Source organism: Drosophila montana, unplaced genomic scaffold (assembly GCF_035044405.1).
Source record: "Drosophila montana isolate Dmon_TW-CO22-7 unplaced genomic scaffold, ASM3504440v1 contig_3240_1, whole genome shotgun sequence".
NCBI classification, from domain to species: Eukaryota; Metazoa; Arthropoda; class Insecta; order Diptera; family Drosophilidae; genus Drosophila; species Drosophila montana.
This window is the reverse complement of record NW_026998122.1, coordinates 808,142-825,883: the sequence shown is the minus strand read 5'-3', so window position 1 is coordinate 825,883 and position 17,742 is coordinate 808,142. Positions and strand designations below refer to the sequence as shown.

The 17,742-nt window shown below is 41.4% G+C and overlaps 1 protein-coding gene across 2 annotated transcripts; it reads left to right on the top strand.

Annotated features, from left to right (window-relative positions):
* Positions 1 to 4,368: 4,368 nt before the first annotated feature.
* On the top strand, positions 4,369 to 16,740 carry LOC135433937 (tyrosine-protein kinase abl-1). 2 transcript variants are annotated; one of them, XM_064690239.1, is made up of 3 exons: positions 4,369 to 4,777; positions 14,928 to 15,191; positions 15,820 to 16,740. In XM_064690239.1, the coding sequence occupies exons 1-3, from the start codon at positions 4,679 to 4,681 to the stop codon at positions 16,591 to 16,593; spliced, it is 1,137 nt and encodes a 378-aa protein (XP_064546309.1). In that variant the 5' UTR covers positions 4,369 to 4,678; the 3' UTR covers positions 16,594 to 16,740. The 2 variants fall into 2 exon arrangements, with proteins under 2 accessions (XP_064546309.1, XP_064546308.1); XM_064690238.1 differs by having other exon boundaries at positions 15,817 to 16,740.
* Positions 16,741 to 17,742: the final 1,002 nt, after the last annotated feature.

Sequence of the window (17,742 nt, the reverse complement as noted above, 5' to 3'; positions counted from 1 at the left end):
ACATGTATGTACAAACAGGCATACATGTATGAACAAGCAGGCATACATGTATGCACAAACATATGTCGATTAGGGTATTCAATCTTCTGCGTGCCGCAACTCTCCTTTTTTTTAGTGGTTCAATCGAGCTGTTTGTGCTGCCTGCGGCTAGTTTTATGCATTTTCACCAAACAAATTGCTGTTAAAGAATTGATTTAACTACATTTTTAACACCTGCGGCACGCCCCCCAGCGAGCGCTTAATGACTCTCAACTATGGGAAAATTAATTTCCCAGCATTGGAGGTGGAACTGTCCCCCAAGAGTTCTGGACTTGACCACGAGCTGAACTAACTTTTCTATTTGTTTAGTTGTGTCGATTTTTAAAGGTAAATAAATAACATTTCGTTTGGGCCATAAATTAAATCGAAACAAACACAATGAGAACAACCACAAGCACATGGAGAGTGCTTGTAGGCCATTTATTGTAGACTGTGGTGGAAACTTAGATGATGAAGCCATTAGAGACAACAGGAGGGGGTGTCCGGAGAGGGGGCTAAGGGATAACTGAAACTGATGCCGAGCTCTGGCGAGCGGAGTCAACAGTCATGTAAGTGCAAATGGCCATTAAAAACAATTTAGGGTAGTTCTCGAATGGGAAATCCCAGGCGAAGCGTTTAGAAATATTGCAAATTACTGCAAATAATTGACAAACATTAAGAGCACTTTACGGGGGCGGGGTCTAGGTGTGTAGGGGGTGTGGAGGGGTGTGTACAGCTGGGCAGAAAAATCAAAAATAAATTTTATGCAATTGTCTGACAAATCAACGTAAAAGGCCAAAGTCACATAATGAAATGGCAAAAGAAAAGAGTCCAAGGAAAAGCTCTTTATGTAATGAAATTGAATTTGCCACATGAGGCAAGTACTAGAGCCAAGTGCTGCAGTTCCGCTCCAAGGGGTTGCAACTTGATTTATGAATGGCACTCGAGTGTCGTGAAAATGCTTTTCCCATTGATAGCTGCAATATATTAAACGCTGCACAAATTCAATTTTCGCAACTGTTGCCAAAAAAAATGAGAGAAAAGAATCAGCAAAATCGAAAACACAAATCAAAGTTTCGTTTTCTCTTTTTGGGGTGGCAAATTTGAACATTTGTTAAAGCGACTTATTAATGTCATAATCTAATTATAAGCAGAGGTTTAGCTCGACGATTTGGTAGCATATTTCGCTAAATGCGAGTTTAGCATTGATTATTTCCCTTTGTCTGGGTCTGGGTCTGGGTCTGGGTCTGGGCCGAGGGGTGCGGCGAGGGCGTTGCGACCATAAAAAATTATAGAGGGTGCAAAAAATATGAGCAATAATATTTTGGCTGTTTAATATATACTTACCCCAGTTTGTATTTTTTTTACTTTTTGTTTCGCCGGCAACAGCTGGAAGGCAACAAAGTAATGGATTAATAATAAGCTGAAGGAGTTATGGTATTGCCGAATAGGACCCGTACACTTAAAGCTTAAAGCGTTAGTTTAATGAAACAGCTGCTGAAAATAATTGGGAGGGTTTTGGAAGAATGCTCGAACAGAAGGTAATTTAGCCTAGCTTTGAAAAATACTCTAAATGCCATCAATATAAATATAAAAGTCTTGACTGACTGATAAGGACTAATAAAAAACAATATGAACAATAATGGAATACAATGACCATATTAGTGAATTAATGAATTTATGGATATTCACTTTAACCAAACACAAGCCAAAATTATTTCACTTTTCCGATAACTCGCACTGCGCTGCAGCATGTATTTTGACATATTGCTCTTCTATGCGATTCTCATGAATTCAAGTAAGGCTTACTATTTCTCAATCTTTGATTATAGGTATTATATTAAGGAGTTGACTGTCCAATTAACGTTTTCTGTGCTTCTTCCCTACTCCAAGTAACTTTTTCGCTTTCTCTCTCTTCTCTTTTACTCTTTCTCTCTCTCTCTCTTTCTCTCTCTCTCTCTCTCTCTCTCTTTATCTCCATCTCATTCTCTATCTCATCTTATCTCTATCTCTATCCCTATCTCCATCTCTATCTCTCTCTATGTGTGTCTATCCCTCTCTCTCTCTCCCTCTATCTCTATCTCCATCCCTAACTAACTGTCATTTTCTTTCAGGTATCTGGATATAAAAGAGGTTTTATCTCTACTACCAATAGATAAACTCTATGTCTGCATGAATGTACATTTATGGGTGAGTACATATTGACATATTGTTATAAATATTGTATATATCTAAACCATATATATATACGTTCAGGCATTGCAGACCGGGTTAGATACTAGTGTTTCAACATTTAAGCTAGTTATACATGTAAGCTAGTTATACCCCTTAATTTAGGTAACTCTAGAATCGCTTTGTCCTTTACAAATCCGGACCGTGTACACTTTACCGTGCAAACTGTTTCAATTAAGCACATCCTGTGGCCGTCTAACCACAGCAACGTTTACATCGTCTGCCCTCTGGCCTTTGGCCGGCGACATTCAAAGTGCTGTCCATGTAAGGACATGGCAGAGCATCCATTTCGTTCAGCTAATTAAGGCAACAAAGGTGAACTACGCTCGGTGCAGCTCAACCTCCAAACTGCAGCCGCAGCCGAGGCCTCAGCCCTGCCGCAGCTGTGCCTCAGCTCTGCCTCAGCCATAAGTCGGACGGCAACTCAATTAAAAATGCGGCAAGCTCGTAAACAAGCCACAAAAGCTTGAATGCCACACCGAAACTCATAATTTGCCGAGGTGCTAATAAGTTGCAGAAATAATTTTCAATGAAAATGTGCTTGCAACAAAATGTGGCAAAATTGTGGCAGAGCAGCCGATGCTGCTGCCTTCTTCTTCTTCTTCTTTATGTGCCACAAGCAGCCGCAAAGTAGAAAAAATTGACTTCAATTAAAGTGGCATAGTTGGCCGCATAAACAGCGAAATGAAAAGCACAAAACGAGTAGCACAGGGATAATGATAATTACGGACACATACAGCACAGCGGCGTAGATGATAGAGGGGGGTAGTGGAGGGTAGAGGCGGTGTGCAAATGAAACGCTGAAGTTGGCAGACGCAAAGCGAAAGAGACAGCTAGAGGGAGGAGGAGAGTGGAAGAGAGGCAGCTTCAAAAAGCATCCTTGCCGCTGAATGAGACTGCAAAGTTTTTGTGTTTATTTTATGCGCCAGCAAAAAAAAAAAGCTTTCGGAATAACTAAAAAAAAAAGTAGAAGCTGATGCAGCGCTTCCATGTGGGTTCTAGGGGGAAATGGATGCGGAAAGGAGGCGGCAACAACAAGTAGAGCACAACAACAACAACGGGCGAGTACGTTAAGCAAATAGGCAAAATGGCGAAATGAAATGTGCAGCAGGCAAATGAAGAAGCGAAAAATGTGGAGCACATGCACAGACAGAGACAGACATAATGGGAGAGTGAGAGTAAGAGAGATGGAGATGCAGATAGAGCTAGCGATAAAGAGGCAAACATGTAAGCAGGCGTCAATAGTCGTAACTCGTACGGTAAAGTCAGAATGCGCCGTTTGGTCAAATGAATGCATAGCGAATGGACTCAACGCGAGATTCGAAGTTGAATGGGCCGCTGGCTGACAGCTCTCGCCCCGCTCGGCTTCGCGCCCACTCAACTTGTTGACGAGTCCGCTCAACTACCCTTCAGTCAGTTCTGCAGTTACTCAGAATCAGAGTCCGCAGTAGTAGTCGCTGCTCGGAGTGCGACCCTTGAGCCGCCCATTTCCATTCATTTGCTGCCTGCCCAAAACAGAAGATTCCACGTACTTTTTTCAGTGTACATATTCGACGTAGTAAATTTTTTCTCATTTCGCTTTTTGTTGAGTGGTTTTGCTTCTTCTATTTTTCACCAGCCCCCCTTGTTCTAGCGCTTCGAGTGAGTCTCTCTCTGTGTGTGTGTGTGTGTAGGTTGGTTAGCGTTGTCTTCAGTTCTAGCTGTAACCGGCTACTATGTGTGCGAGTGTGTGTGTGTGTGTGTACTCAAAACAGAGACAAAATGAACTAGCGGTAAATACTGCGGCAGCGGCTGCCTTGCATGAACAACACCGGTGACGACGACCATTGACGTCGCCATCGCCGTCACAGTCACCGTCGCTGTCGCCGCTGCCATCGCTGCTGCCGCTGCCACTGCCGCTGCCCTAGTATGAAATTTGTATCTCTGCCAGTGCCGCTGCTGCACGCCGTCCCTCAGCTGTGTTGTTGCTATTGCTGGCTGTTGCTTTGCTTCTGCCTCTGCCTCTGCTTCTGCCGCTGCTGCTGCCACCACCTCTGTCTCTGCCTCTGGCTCTGTCACGCTCTCAGTCGTGCTCATTTTCCGTTGTATTTTTTCGAATGCATTTAGTTGTGGCCCATCATTCCCTCTGCGCACGTCGCGCTGATCGCTAGCAGTCGCTCCCGTTGCCCGGCATTCGATTTCGTGTTCGAATTTGATTCCGTTTCAGCTCGTCTCGTTTACGCTACGTTATTGAACACTTGAAGCACCGTTTTTTTTCGTTCTTTCTCTGTCGAAACAACGCAATAAGTTTCACTATATTACGAGCAGGCGTGTGTTTTTCAAAAACTGAAGCATATTGTGTGCGAGTTACGCGATATTGTGAAAAGGCAAAAACAACAACGATTTCAAAGACTTTGTTTATTTAAACTGTAAACAGAAGAGCGCGAAAATGGGTCGTCTGTTCCAATACAATCGCTTTGGCGCCACGGAAAGTGTTAATAAACGTAAAAAGGATACACAAAAGAAGGCACACGATAATGCAAAGATGGTAAGCGAGAATGGGATATAATTAAAGATTAAAAGACTATGAAATATGATAAAAGACAAAACATATTAGAGGCAGAGCATGAAATACAATATGAGATACGTGAGCTAAGATTAAAATAAAGGACTATGAAATAAGGGAATATCTAAAGGGATTATTGGAATAAATTCGGTAGATATTTTATGGATAAAATGGAATTAAGTTAAGCATAAAATGATAGACTATGAAAGGAGAGTGAAGACATTTTAGGAGTTTTAGGGGAACACAAGAGTATTAGGTGGGTCCTAAGTAAGTAAGAAAGGGAAAGTATATTAAATACTTTTAAGGGATTATAGTATCAATATCAGTCAGAAAGGCCAAAAGTAAGACTGTAATAGGGAAGATAATAATGTGATTGGAATCAGATAGATATAGCTTCAAACCTATTAAGATGCTTATTATTAATATTCCACTGCTCAAAAGTCTATATCAAAAACTTTAACAACACTTCTCACAACTTAGCTTGTAAAGCATATTTCATATGCAGCTGATGGGTAACAAAAAGACACCTTTCTGTATAGATAACACATAATTCCAAGACCTTTTCACATGCAAATTAATAGATCCCACAACTACCCACCCACAACACACATGAGTAATCTGCACAAATCCCACGTATCAAAAAAACAACACGCACCCAAACGTAAAGCCCCACACATCAAATGCCAACATACGGAATCGATGGACTGGGGGAAAATGGGGGAAATGGAGGATGAGGGAATTCAAAATACGAACGACAACAATTAAAATGATTTAGTGTCACAGATACGAGAGACAACAACAACAACAACAACAGCAAGAAGACATAATAAACCCAACTGTCGACGTAAATCAGACCAAACACTAAATCAGAAATAATCAAATAAATATGATTTGCATAAAAACAGAATCAAGCTGAAGGCTAATCGCTGAGACAACAAACAGAACCCGAACAGAAATCAGAAATTGGATGGGGGATCGATTAATAGAGAACTGCTCAGATTTGAGACAAATCGTATAAATCAAAGCGAAAATGCGACGAGGTTTTTTTCGGTTTTTTTCGTATCGATAAGGTCCGAGCAAACAGAACTCGAGCATGGCAAACATATGTTCGACTCATAAAGATAATGATTGATTGTGGACTCTAAATGTAAATGCATTCAGGCCTATTTGTACACATGTGTTATTTGTGTATACTATAAGTATATTCGTGTTTGATCTGCGATAAGCGCTAACTAGGCTTTATCTGGCCAAATGGCGACGTCTGGCTGGAATATTTACATGGCTATGAACAGAGCCGATGCCAAAGCTGATTAGTCAAATGCCTTAATTAAGCCGCGGCTACCTGTATTTTCTACCTTCCTCCCACCTCCCTTCACCCAGCAGCCAAGACTTCTCAGACAGCTCTATAGAGAAGAGTGCACATATCTCTAATCTCTCTTCTGGCCTGACTTTCAGTTGTTGACCGGAGTTGAAAACAAAAAAAAAAGAGGTTTGTAATTTCAAACTGAATGACAGTTTGCGTTTTGGCTTCTGCTGCCTCTTTTATCTGTACTCTCTGCTTTGCTGTGCATTTATCATCAGCATTTCCCTGCATTTCCATCATTATTGTGTTTTTCCCGCTGCTCTTGTCATTTTTCACGGGAATTGACACCCGTCTCTCTGGTCGGAGGCACGCCATCTCTTTATCTGAATGCCCATTGTGGGCTCTGGTTTTGTCTTCTCGTCTTGAGCTATGAAAATATTTTTGTAGTAGGTGTTATTTGAGCTCCTCCCAAAAGGATTGTCTCTCTGCGTGGGTGTGGCTTCTATTCGCACTCGCGCTGCGGGAATTCCGTTTACTGGAAGACGGCTCTAGGCAAGAAATATTTAACAAAACATTTGTTTTTTTTTTTCTCGAAAATAATGGATCACTTGAGTGCTGAGAGTGGCAAAAATAATTATAGGAAGTTCTAAGAAAGTCAAGACAAGAATTCAATTGATTTTGATGGGCACTTCTCGAATATCTATAGATTGAAAAATATATAAATAAAATAAAATACTTAAATATATATAAATAATATAATGTATATATATAGCACATCGAAAGATTGGCATTATATCTTTTATTTCTGTTCCATCTTGCAATACTCCATATCTTGCAGTTTTTGATCTCTTTTCTTGACATGCATGTAAGAACTTCAGATTATGTTTTGGCCTATTAACTGATTGATTTTAAAGATTATTAACTTAATCCCTTCAACAACTATCTCCATCTTTAATCAAAGTTTCTCAATGAATTTCTTAGTAAGAATTCATGATTTCTACTCGAGTCCTACTTTCTCTCTAACTTTTCTTATATTTTCATTTCATTTTTCTTCCGGCCTTCACACCAAATCGAACTCTATTTCTAGCTGCTTTACACGCAAGGCTTGCAACTTTTGGCTTATTACAAAATCCCTTCAGATCTATTTGGAATATGCCCAACCGCAATTTCGTATAAAGGCACGCCTATGCGGCATAAATCGTTCGGCACCTCAGGCCGTGATTTCCACATGCCACCAAATGTTGGCATCGGCGGCGTCGCCAACGCATCCGTTATCAGAGAACGCGCCGAAAAATGCCAGAGGAAAACATTTATTGGCAAGACAACTGGCAGGGGCAGTGGCAGGGGCAGAGAAGGGAACAGGGTCAGGGACGGGGACGGGGACGGAGATATTGAGAGGGTCTGTTTACAGTCGCTGACAAACGTTTTCAATTAGTTTTCGTCGAGTTTCACTTGAAGCAAAAAGGCGACGCGCATCGCGGGTCAAAACGATAAGGCAACAAACTGCAGACAAAGTGCACACACACAACACACACACACACACCACACACTCACACACACACCAGACAAAACTAATAAAGTTGTCATACAAAATGTTGGCAACAGCGAACCCAAAACTCAAACTCATACATATGTCGCGCCGAGTCCAAGTGCCTGCCGCGACCATATTGCCAGATTAAAATCTAAAACAATTAAACGAATGATAAATACTTTTTCTGCTTTTCCGACTCCTTTTCTTTATGCTGTGGAAAATTAAATTTGCTAGCGAAAACGGCAAATGAAGTCGACAAACAGACAAAGAGCGGCATCTGTAAGTGCAGCTAATGGAGCTTGCTTCTAATACCCTGTAGCTATTGATGGGCACAAAGAGGGTATAATGTTTCGAGTAAATGGATGTAGCTGGTGGCAGAAAGCGTTAAGCATGTATATTCCGTGTCTGTTCAACCAGCTGAAGCGAGCTGTGACTTTTCTGACTGTCGGTCGATCTCTCTGCCGGTTTATACCTTTCTCTCTCTCTCTCGCTCTCTCACTATCTCTCTTTTAGGCATATGTTCTATACTAGTCCACTCTTAAGTGTTTTTAATTAATTTTTATAGCTTTTTACTTTGTTTATAATCAAAAATTACATAACAACAATAATAATTGTTTGGAATTTGAGCCGTCGACTTCCTGTTCGTTCGTCCGACGCCCAGAAACCTAACACTACGCAATCCTTAAACAGCTGAGTGGCAAAGCACAATCTTTTCTTTTGTTAATATCCCTCTCTCCATTTCCTTCTATATATATCGATAAATATCGATTAAGAATCAAATAATCGAATGCTTCTAAAACGCAGAGCCATCAAATGTGGCATATAAATCAACATATAGTATAGACAGCGCTGCTTACAGGGTATCTTCCAGCTGGGCGCACTTTGACTAGAGCACATTTCCTGCTTTTTTTGGGCAACCCTAAGTGGCTGACGCCATAAAAGCAATGTTCATAATTTTCTATGAACTATTTCTAAATTTAAATCAAACGATTAGCAGCAATGAGCAGAGCATTTAAATTCGTCGGCACTCGGATGCGGCCTCTTTCAAGGCCAATGATTAATGTGTGTGTGTGTGTGCGTGTGTGTGCACATCTATATATGTATATGCACTTGTGTATATATAATTTTAGACATGTTCGATGCATTTGCATTTTGATTTCTAAGTAGGCGACTGGGAAAGTTGAAAATAAATTGCGCCGCTTTTAAGTGCATTTAATTAACAATTTTCCATAAAGGCACCAAACGCAACTAAAGTGCAGGCCTCGTTAAGATTTATGGGCGAATGCAAGTGCCACAGCCGCTGCAACTGCAACTGCAACTGCCACAGCAATAGCTGCAACTGCAACTGCAGCAGCTTCGGCTTCGGCTTTGGCTTTGACTGCAAATTGATGAGCATAATTAAATGGCTGGCGACGGCCACATTGGCGGCGGCGCATTGCATGCATTGTTGTAATTTATGCTCCATATTGCACCCGTATCCCCCACCCTACCCCACTCCACCCCACTCCCCTCCCTCCCCTCCCCTTGGAGCTGCTGAGACTTGCGTCTGCCCCGTCGTTTTGAGTAAACAACAATTTCACTTATTTTCATGCCGTCTGCCCGTTTGCATTGTTATTTTTACGCTCGACTCAATATAAATTTTCACTGGGCACTCTTCGGGTTTTTCCTATGTTGTTGTTCTTGTTGTTGTTGTTGTGCTGATTGCCACATGCCACGCCAGGCAAATGCAATGCAAATATGCGCAACAACAAAAAGAACAACAACCAGAAAGAAAGAAAGAGCTTTCAACCCCCTCCTAATCAGCGAAACGCCCGCCTGGCCAGCCAACAAAAAATAGTTTAGTTGGGTTTGGCTTTCGTCTAGCCATCAAAGTCACAACAACAACAACAACGTGCAACATGCAGCGACAACCGGCAACATCATCGTTATCATCAGCTCGTCATGTGCTGAGCCGCGTCCGTTGAGCTGTTTGAGTTTGTGTTTCATATGGCTTCCCACGAAGGATTTGTGTGCATTAGAGAAATAGAGAAACGTTGGGCAAAATTGGAAAAAATAAATTCGAGTTGCCGAAGTTTGAATACCCTGTGAATACGCCTGAATGTGTCAAACAATCATTCCTATATGATATGGTAGTAAGATGCAGATGGATTTTATTTGATATGATAGGAACATGATGGAATTCCTAGCTGCAGACTTTGTAATACATATATACCTTATAGAACAGAAATTTTAACTAAAAAACAAAACATTTCTGGCTTATGAAACATTTACCTGTAGAATAAGAAATTCTTCAAAACTCGTTTGATAATTTCCAAGGAGAGCCTATAGGTCCCATCCTTTCGATTCCCCATCTATTCTATTCTATTCTATTTCATTTCGGATATTTGCCAATAATTATAAATTTATCTATTGATAGACTCAACTATTTAAGCTGATCAATAACATATATACCTTATGGATTTATGGATACCCAAGGATTTAAATATTTATTAATATCCTTCGAAAGGGTATATAAACTATCCATATACAGAGAGAGTTGACTCTTTAAGCTGATCAATAACATATATACCATATGGACTCAGCCCTAAAGGCGTTACATATTTGATTCTCAAATTTTAAGTATCCTTCGATAGGGTATCTAAACTGTGCTCAAAACGGATATGCCCGCAACAAAAGCGACTAGACACAGTTTTAAATGCCACAAACTTACAGATGAACAGGAAAAGTTCACTTCAACTACACAACTTTAGGGCACAACGCAAGTATATCAAAAACAAAAATATTTCAAGCTCAAAGTGAACATTCCTTTTTGACTGCTCGCACACAGAATTGAGATCTCGATTCTAAACAGTTCCCAAGTTCAATGCACCATTTGCATATCTCCATCTGCATTCTGGCCACTTGAGAATCATCTGTTCGGGCATTAAAATTCCCATAGTTGGCTGCCCACATAAATAAAACTGCCCATAAAATGCAATTAAAATATACGAGCAAGAAATAATTTTAACAATTCTAATTTGCATTTAATAAACTCATCAAAGTGAAGTTTTTTAAATTCCCATAAAAAAATAATAAAATAAATAAAGAAGCAGCTCAATTCGAAGAGCGTTTGATATGACCCCATTTTTTACACCTATAAAAAAGAGCCAAAAACGTATAAAAAATGAAAACGTGTCGAACGGCGTTAAAAAAGCAACTATAAACACAATGCCACATGCCACATGCCACATGTGTCCAAACAAAGGATTTTCCAGCGAATGCGACGCTAATTGCAGCCGTAGATAGGGAAAAATAGAAAAATAAACGACAGCATATCCAAAACTAACCCGGCCAGAAACTATAAACTATAAACATTTTACAATTTGAACTAAGCATAAAACGAAATTAGTGGAAAAAAATGTTAAAATCATTTTACGATATTTGGGGCACACTCACGCATAACACACACATATATATATATGTATATGTGTGGAGCTGCTAAGTAAGTAGCCCCCGAAAAAGAAAAACCGAGTTCATAAATTTTCAAATGCGCCGCGGGGCAGACAGACGCGTGTTCCAAAATGTCATAAACTAGACGCAGTTCCATGTATATCTCTCGGCTCTGACATTTTGAAAGCCCCCCAAAAAAACACACGTGTCTGCGTGTGTGTGTGTGTGTGTGTGTGTGTGTGTGTGTTGTTAAACTTTTTGGTGTGGCATAAAACTGTCAAATTAGCCGCGCAGCACACGAAACGAAACAAAACGAAACGAAATGCCATTCAAAATATTCTAATAGCCAAGTTTGTTGCATATTACTAATTTCCAGCTGTATCCGAACATTGCTGACATGCCACAGCTACAACAGATAGATATTATTTAGCTTATGTCGTGGCAATGCACTCGGAGAAATATTTAAGTATTTTTTACTTAATTCTAGAGATAACGAAATTAACATCCAGCCCGGACCAATATTTCTTTGCCTCAGTCAAAAATTCTCTTTTCTATAACTTTTTTGGGTACCCAAATTTCTTATCTTAAACTTAAGTTAAGTTTTTGGTTCTACACACTGAGAATGTTTCCAGAATATTTTACTTAATTTAAGTTCGAACTTAGAAAAAGTTCCGCATAGTTCAATACTTTTTTAACTGAGGGAGAAATTCATCTGCTTAGCAGTTTTTATAACTTGAAATTTATAATCTGTAAATTTATTCAAATTATTGTTATAGGCTCGAAGGATAATTCAAACATTTTTTTACTTAGTTCAAGAACAAACAACCTAATCCAAGGCTACTTTTCATTTCGTAACATCAAAAAGCAACTTTGAAATCAAGAAGAATACAACTCAATTGAACAATATTTATTAAAACCTAAAACCAAATTTAGTTTAAGCTTGTAAAAACAAAGCGATATTGATTTCAGTCCGATTGTATTAGAAATTGGAATGCAGCATTTTCTCTGACTGGACTTGGAGTATACTCCTAGCTGATGGCTAGTTGAAAAAGTAATGTAGCTAGCTTCTGACTGCATACTTTGCTTAATAATAGTCAACTTATGTATTATCAACTTCTTCATAACCAATTCAATAAATTGGTTTTGCGGTTTTTTGCTGCTCTAGCTACTGATTGGCCTTGCGTGCGGGTTGTTGTTAGGGTGGTTTTATATAAACGTTTCACTGAGCCACTTCAGCAGCTGTTTGATTTTCCAGCATGCAATTTGTGCATATGCCAGGGTGTATTTTTCTTCTTCTTCTTCTTCGTACATATCATGCCAGAAGAAAAGGAACCTTCGCTGCACAAAAGGCAACATTTCAATAAATTCATCAAGAGAGAGATCCAGGGCCCAAAAGGCGCAACTCATGCCGCGTCCACTTCAACTAATTTCCACTCTTCTTGTCAGTCTCTCTCCCTGTCGCTCTCTAAATGCACAATAAATGGAAAACTAACAACTGTTTTTGTCAGAAGTGTGCAATGCAAGGCAAAGGTGCCCCGGGCAGCCAGAGCTATTGTTATTGTTGCTGCTGTCAGCTGGCTTAAAGGTGCTCGGTTGGGGTTTATGTTCTGTTACCTGGTTTCGTTTTTATTGTAACAGAATTTGATTACGAAAATATGCTAACACCTCGCTGGCCAAACAATGGCTCTGGCCATGCTTCATCATCAATTAGAGTTACCTTTCCGCAGGCCAGGATCAACACGGCTCCGATCCAGCCCTATCATTATTGCATTAGCAGGGAGAGAGGGAACAACGAGCAGGGAGAGAGTGGTGGAGAGGGGGAGCGGGAGGGTAAGACACCTTTTGGCCACTACTGTGTGCCTTCTTCTGGCCCTCCGGTCTGCTCCATTAACATTTATTTCTTGTTGCTTGTCTTGGCATAAATTAAAAATCATGTATTTGAATTTTCTTTTGTGTTTTCCTCTTCCATATATCTGTATACGTGTTTTTTTTTCGGGGCATTAAACGCCTGTTTTCCGTTGATTTCCATTGTGTTTGATTTAAGCCGATAAAAGGTAAACTTTAACGCTTCTTACACGCCGCAGCTTTCAACAGATTTATTTATGCGCCATGCATGGCCAAGACATCAAAGAGCCAAAGAGCTGCGGCCACGGCTTGTTGGCATTCAATTAATGGCCGGCCCGTGTTGCATGCAACATCACACACACACACACAACACAACACATGCACAACAATTCAATTGTGCATGCAAATTGATGCAGCGCCGGAAATTTAAACATTGCATTTCCTCAAACGAAAACACGAGATTGGGAAAACGAAACTTGAAGAAAATTACATTTCTGAGCATTTATTTATAATACAAGTGCTGCCTGCAGCTGTTGTCTGGCTGTCTTTCTATTCAATCGTCAATCATCAATCTGCAATCAAATTCAATTCAATCAAATTCAATTTGGCTTAACGCATAAACCCATTTTTTGTACGGCTACCTGAACTGCCATTGTCCTTTCAGCTACTCGATTGAATGCTCATTATTTTACCATTTCATAATACACATACTCATACGAGTGTGCCTGAAGTGTGTGTGTGTGTGCGTGTGCGTGTGCGTGCGTGCGTGTGTGTGTGCGTGCGTGCTGAAGTGTCATTGTATTCTGCAAAGGATCCTCTCCCTACTCCCCTCTCACTCTCTCTCGCTCTGAAGTGCAGCTCACACTCGAACGCACTTTTTAAGTATTTATTGAATACTCTTGCATAGGTGAATGATTCGAACGATTCGCATTGTTTGCCAAGTGCCAAAAAGGGGTGTGTCAATGCACACAGGGTGTGTGTGTGTGGGAAGAAGTGGTATGGAGCGCGCAACACACTTCGCAGAGCAATAACAATTGTCAAATATGAGTTGAGTGCCTTGTAAATTTTATCTGCAGGATATGGGTTGCTTGTTATTTAGCTGTGCCGTTTGCCTGCTTACAATAAACTTCTTTAAGTCTGCTAAGCTGCTCGTGATAGGATTTTTAAGTTAAAAGCACACAATTGTGAGATCAGTTGAGTGCCTGGTAACTTTTATCTCCAGGATATAGGCTGCTTGTAAGCTAGCTAATGCTTGGCAACGACCTGTGGTCTATTTAGAACTATCTTCTAGACTGTGACAGGATTTTTAAGGAAATAACCACCAATTGTCAAAGTTGAGTTGAGTGCCTGGTAACTTTTATCTGCACTTTATGAGTTGCTTGTAATTTAGCAAGTGCCGGTGGCCTGTTTAGAACTACTTCTATAAGCTAACAAAGCCTGCCTGTGCCCGGATTTATGAGTAAAAGCAAACAAAAATCAATTTTAATAATGAACAGATGACACAAAGAGCAAAACATGAACTCTTCCAAAAAGCCGCTCACCCAAAGGCGAAAGTGCTTAAGCATATGCATATTTTATCAGGCAAATGAAAAGCAAATAGAACAACTGGCAAACCAGGCAAATTACAGACACAATGAACAACTGAAACAAGCGCATTACAAGGATAACACGCAGAGGGACTCTGGGCTGACCCAAAGGCATTAGCAGAGCCACCATCTCTTTCTCTCCTTCTCTCCCTCTCTCTCCCTCTCTGGCTAGAACAAAAGCGAAAAGCGAGTGAGAACAAAGCGTTGACTGTGAAATAAAATGCGCATAATGTGTGTTATCAGGCCAAAAGGAGCAGAAAGGACACCTTTTGTGTCGGTAACTGTTACATAAACGCGCACACTTCGTGTGAAATAGGAGCGGGCAGTTTTGTTTTATTAGGGACTCCGGGCACAGGTAGCATTAGGCACAATGCCAGACAAATTTACCGACTTGACCAAAACTAATCTCCACGATTGTTTTCATCTTCTGTGCCACAGTTACGCAACGTGATCAATTGTCCCAGCTACTCGGACGTATATGGCACCCATGCAGGCAAAAACCTGGACCTGGCCTTTAACAGATGCCAACAATGGAGCAACAAGCTGCAGCCATCAACAACAGCCACAGCCGAGGAGCCCGCACAGAGTCGCACGCACAAGGTCTACGACAGCATGAAGAACTTTTTGCAGCGCAAACTGTTTGCGCAACCCTCGCAAAAAGATCGCTTGCAATGCGAGGAGCCAACCAGCGACTATGATGAGGTGTGTATAAAGCTAGATATAACTATGTGGAACTCTTCAACTAATAGAAGAACCTAAAAGAGTAGGAAGACAGGCAGTGGGATACTCTTGATAAGGACGAGGAGCTCCTTTCATCTTTTTGTCTGTATAAAACTGCCAGAGCTTAAGACTTCAGATGTAAATTATATATATTCTCGAATATCATACGCAGGACATGCTCCTAATTTCATGTCGATATCATCTCTTTATTCCATAATATCGATAAATATCGGTATATATAAATTGGGATAATGTTATAGACCTGCTTTGCTTATCCCCCCCATAATGGAATTGAATCAAGAGCCAATTATAGCTTGTTGCTTTATTGCTTCTCTTAGACTAAAACTAAACTTTATTTTTTAAATAATATTTTGATTTTAATATTTTGATCAGCGCATTGAGATCTTATACAATATTTTGTATAGTAGTGTTAGTGATTTTTCCTACTTGGTAGGTCGGCAGCTCTGATTTTGTTAGACTTCTGGTAGATGACATTTGTAGCAGTTAAATATAAAGAAAATATTTGTATACACCAGCGCTGAGCGCCTAATTGCTGCCTATACCTTGTTCTTATGCTTAACTAATCGAAATTTAATTTATTTTGCAGCAGGACCTACTCGACTCCTCGTACCATGCCGACGCGGAGGAAGATGAGGAGGAACTGGTGGCCAATTGCAGCTGCAGCTCCAGCAGCACGCCGAAGCGTGTCCAGCACAACAACAAGTCGCCGCAGAAGTCGCTGCTGTCGCTCAACTGCTGGCAGAGCAGCCAGCCCAGCGACACGAGCAGCAGCAGCAGCGAGGATGCGCCGCCCGACGACCACGATGAGTCCGATGCGGGCATCTCCGACTGCTGTCAGCTGCTCAACGAGCACAGCAACAACAACAGCAGCAGCAGCGCAAGGCGCCGCAGCACGCCGAGGAGACGTGCCACGGCACGCTGGAACAGCAACTCGGACGATGAGGAGTGGGAGGAGGAGGAGCTGTTGCAGTGCGCCTGGTATCAGCCGCGCATCACGGCCAAGGCGGCGCAAGAGCATCTGCAGTCGGCCACGCCCGGCAGCTTTCTGCTGCGTCGCAGCACGCCGCGCCGCTTCGAGCTGTGCCTGCGGCTCGAGCACAAGGTCAAGTGCTATGCGGTGCAGTGCAGCCGCAGCGAGATGTACAGCCTGAAGGGCGCCAAGAAGCAGTTCAGCACGCTGAAGGCGCTCATCACCCATCACTCGGTGATGGCCGAGCAGCTGCCCCTGACCCTGGACATGCCCAGGGAGCGGGACCTGGTCAAAAGCGCCGCGGTGCGCTATGCGGACGACTTCGAGCCGCTCGAGTCGCTGCAGCTGCTGGGCATACTGAAGAGCCTGCAGGCCAAGAACTTCGAGGCATAGGCGTAGACTAGGCTGGTAGCTGGTAGCTGGTAAGGGGGATCTTTTTTATCGAACTGCAAAGGGAACGATAGGTGAAAAATTATGCTAAGTTATTTAGAGTTCTTGTGATATAGTTTACGATAAATGCGACCAGGTTTTAGCTCTTAAGTCTGTCTATATTAATGCGAACCAAACCGAAATTGTGTTTATGCTTAAGTTTTCAATTGTACACTAAAATATGCGAGCTATCAAAAGGTAATATAAATAAAATTTAAACAATGTAATTGCAACCCCAAAACCCTCTCCCAACATGCATGCTGCCTGCCCCACCCCTTTGCCCCGCCCCTTTTCGGATTGTTGCTGCGTAAATTTCCAACATCCTGCAGGGCAAGCCTGGCCAGGATTGCGCTTCACTTACATGTGATTAGCGCTTCAAGTGCCACTCATTATATTTTCAATTGCGGCTCAGAGTGCACTCCACTGAATACGCCGAGCAACATGTTGCTAAGAGTGAACAGCCACATGTTGCGAAGCATCACCAGCAACATTTCGAAATTCGGTTGGCAACGCCTTTAAATGAAACCATCCTTAGATAACCCCTATATCCTTAAACGCCTATCGATGCAATTGACCTTTACAATCCTAACGCGCCATATTTTTTGAAAATCTGCAAGGATATGGCCAAGATATGGCTACTTTTCTAAAATTATTTGTATCACAAAACCGGCCATAGCTCGGCTATTTCAAGGACTATCCTGATGTCCTTTCGCCAGCAGACAGTCGTCATCCCGACCATTCAGAAATTGTAGGACGAAGGACGAAAATCCTTCAGGGAGCCTAGTTAGAAGGATACATTTTGTGCACAGAAAATAGGCTATAGCTCGGCCGTATCCTTGCAGATCCTTACGAGTCCTGTTTCAAATGAAGGGTATGGACCAGACCTACCAACTGGCCAAAGGATATCGAGATCGTCCTTTTACTTTCTGCGATATGGCTATTATTGTAAAAAGGACATTCTATTTATAGCCATATATCGGTCATATCCTTAAGGATATCAAAAGGATATACTTTTTTGAACTCGTAGGAGGCAGGACTATCGATTGGCGTTCAAGGATTTTCAGGATTCCACCAAAAATATCACCTCAAATTTTTGTAAGGGGGTTAGTCAGA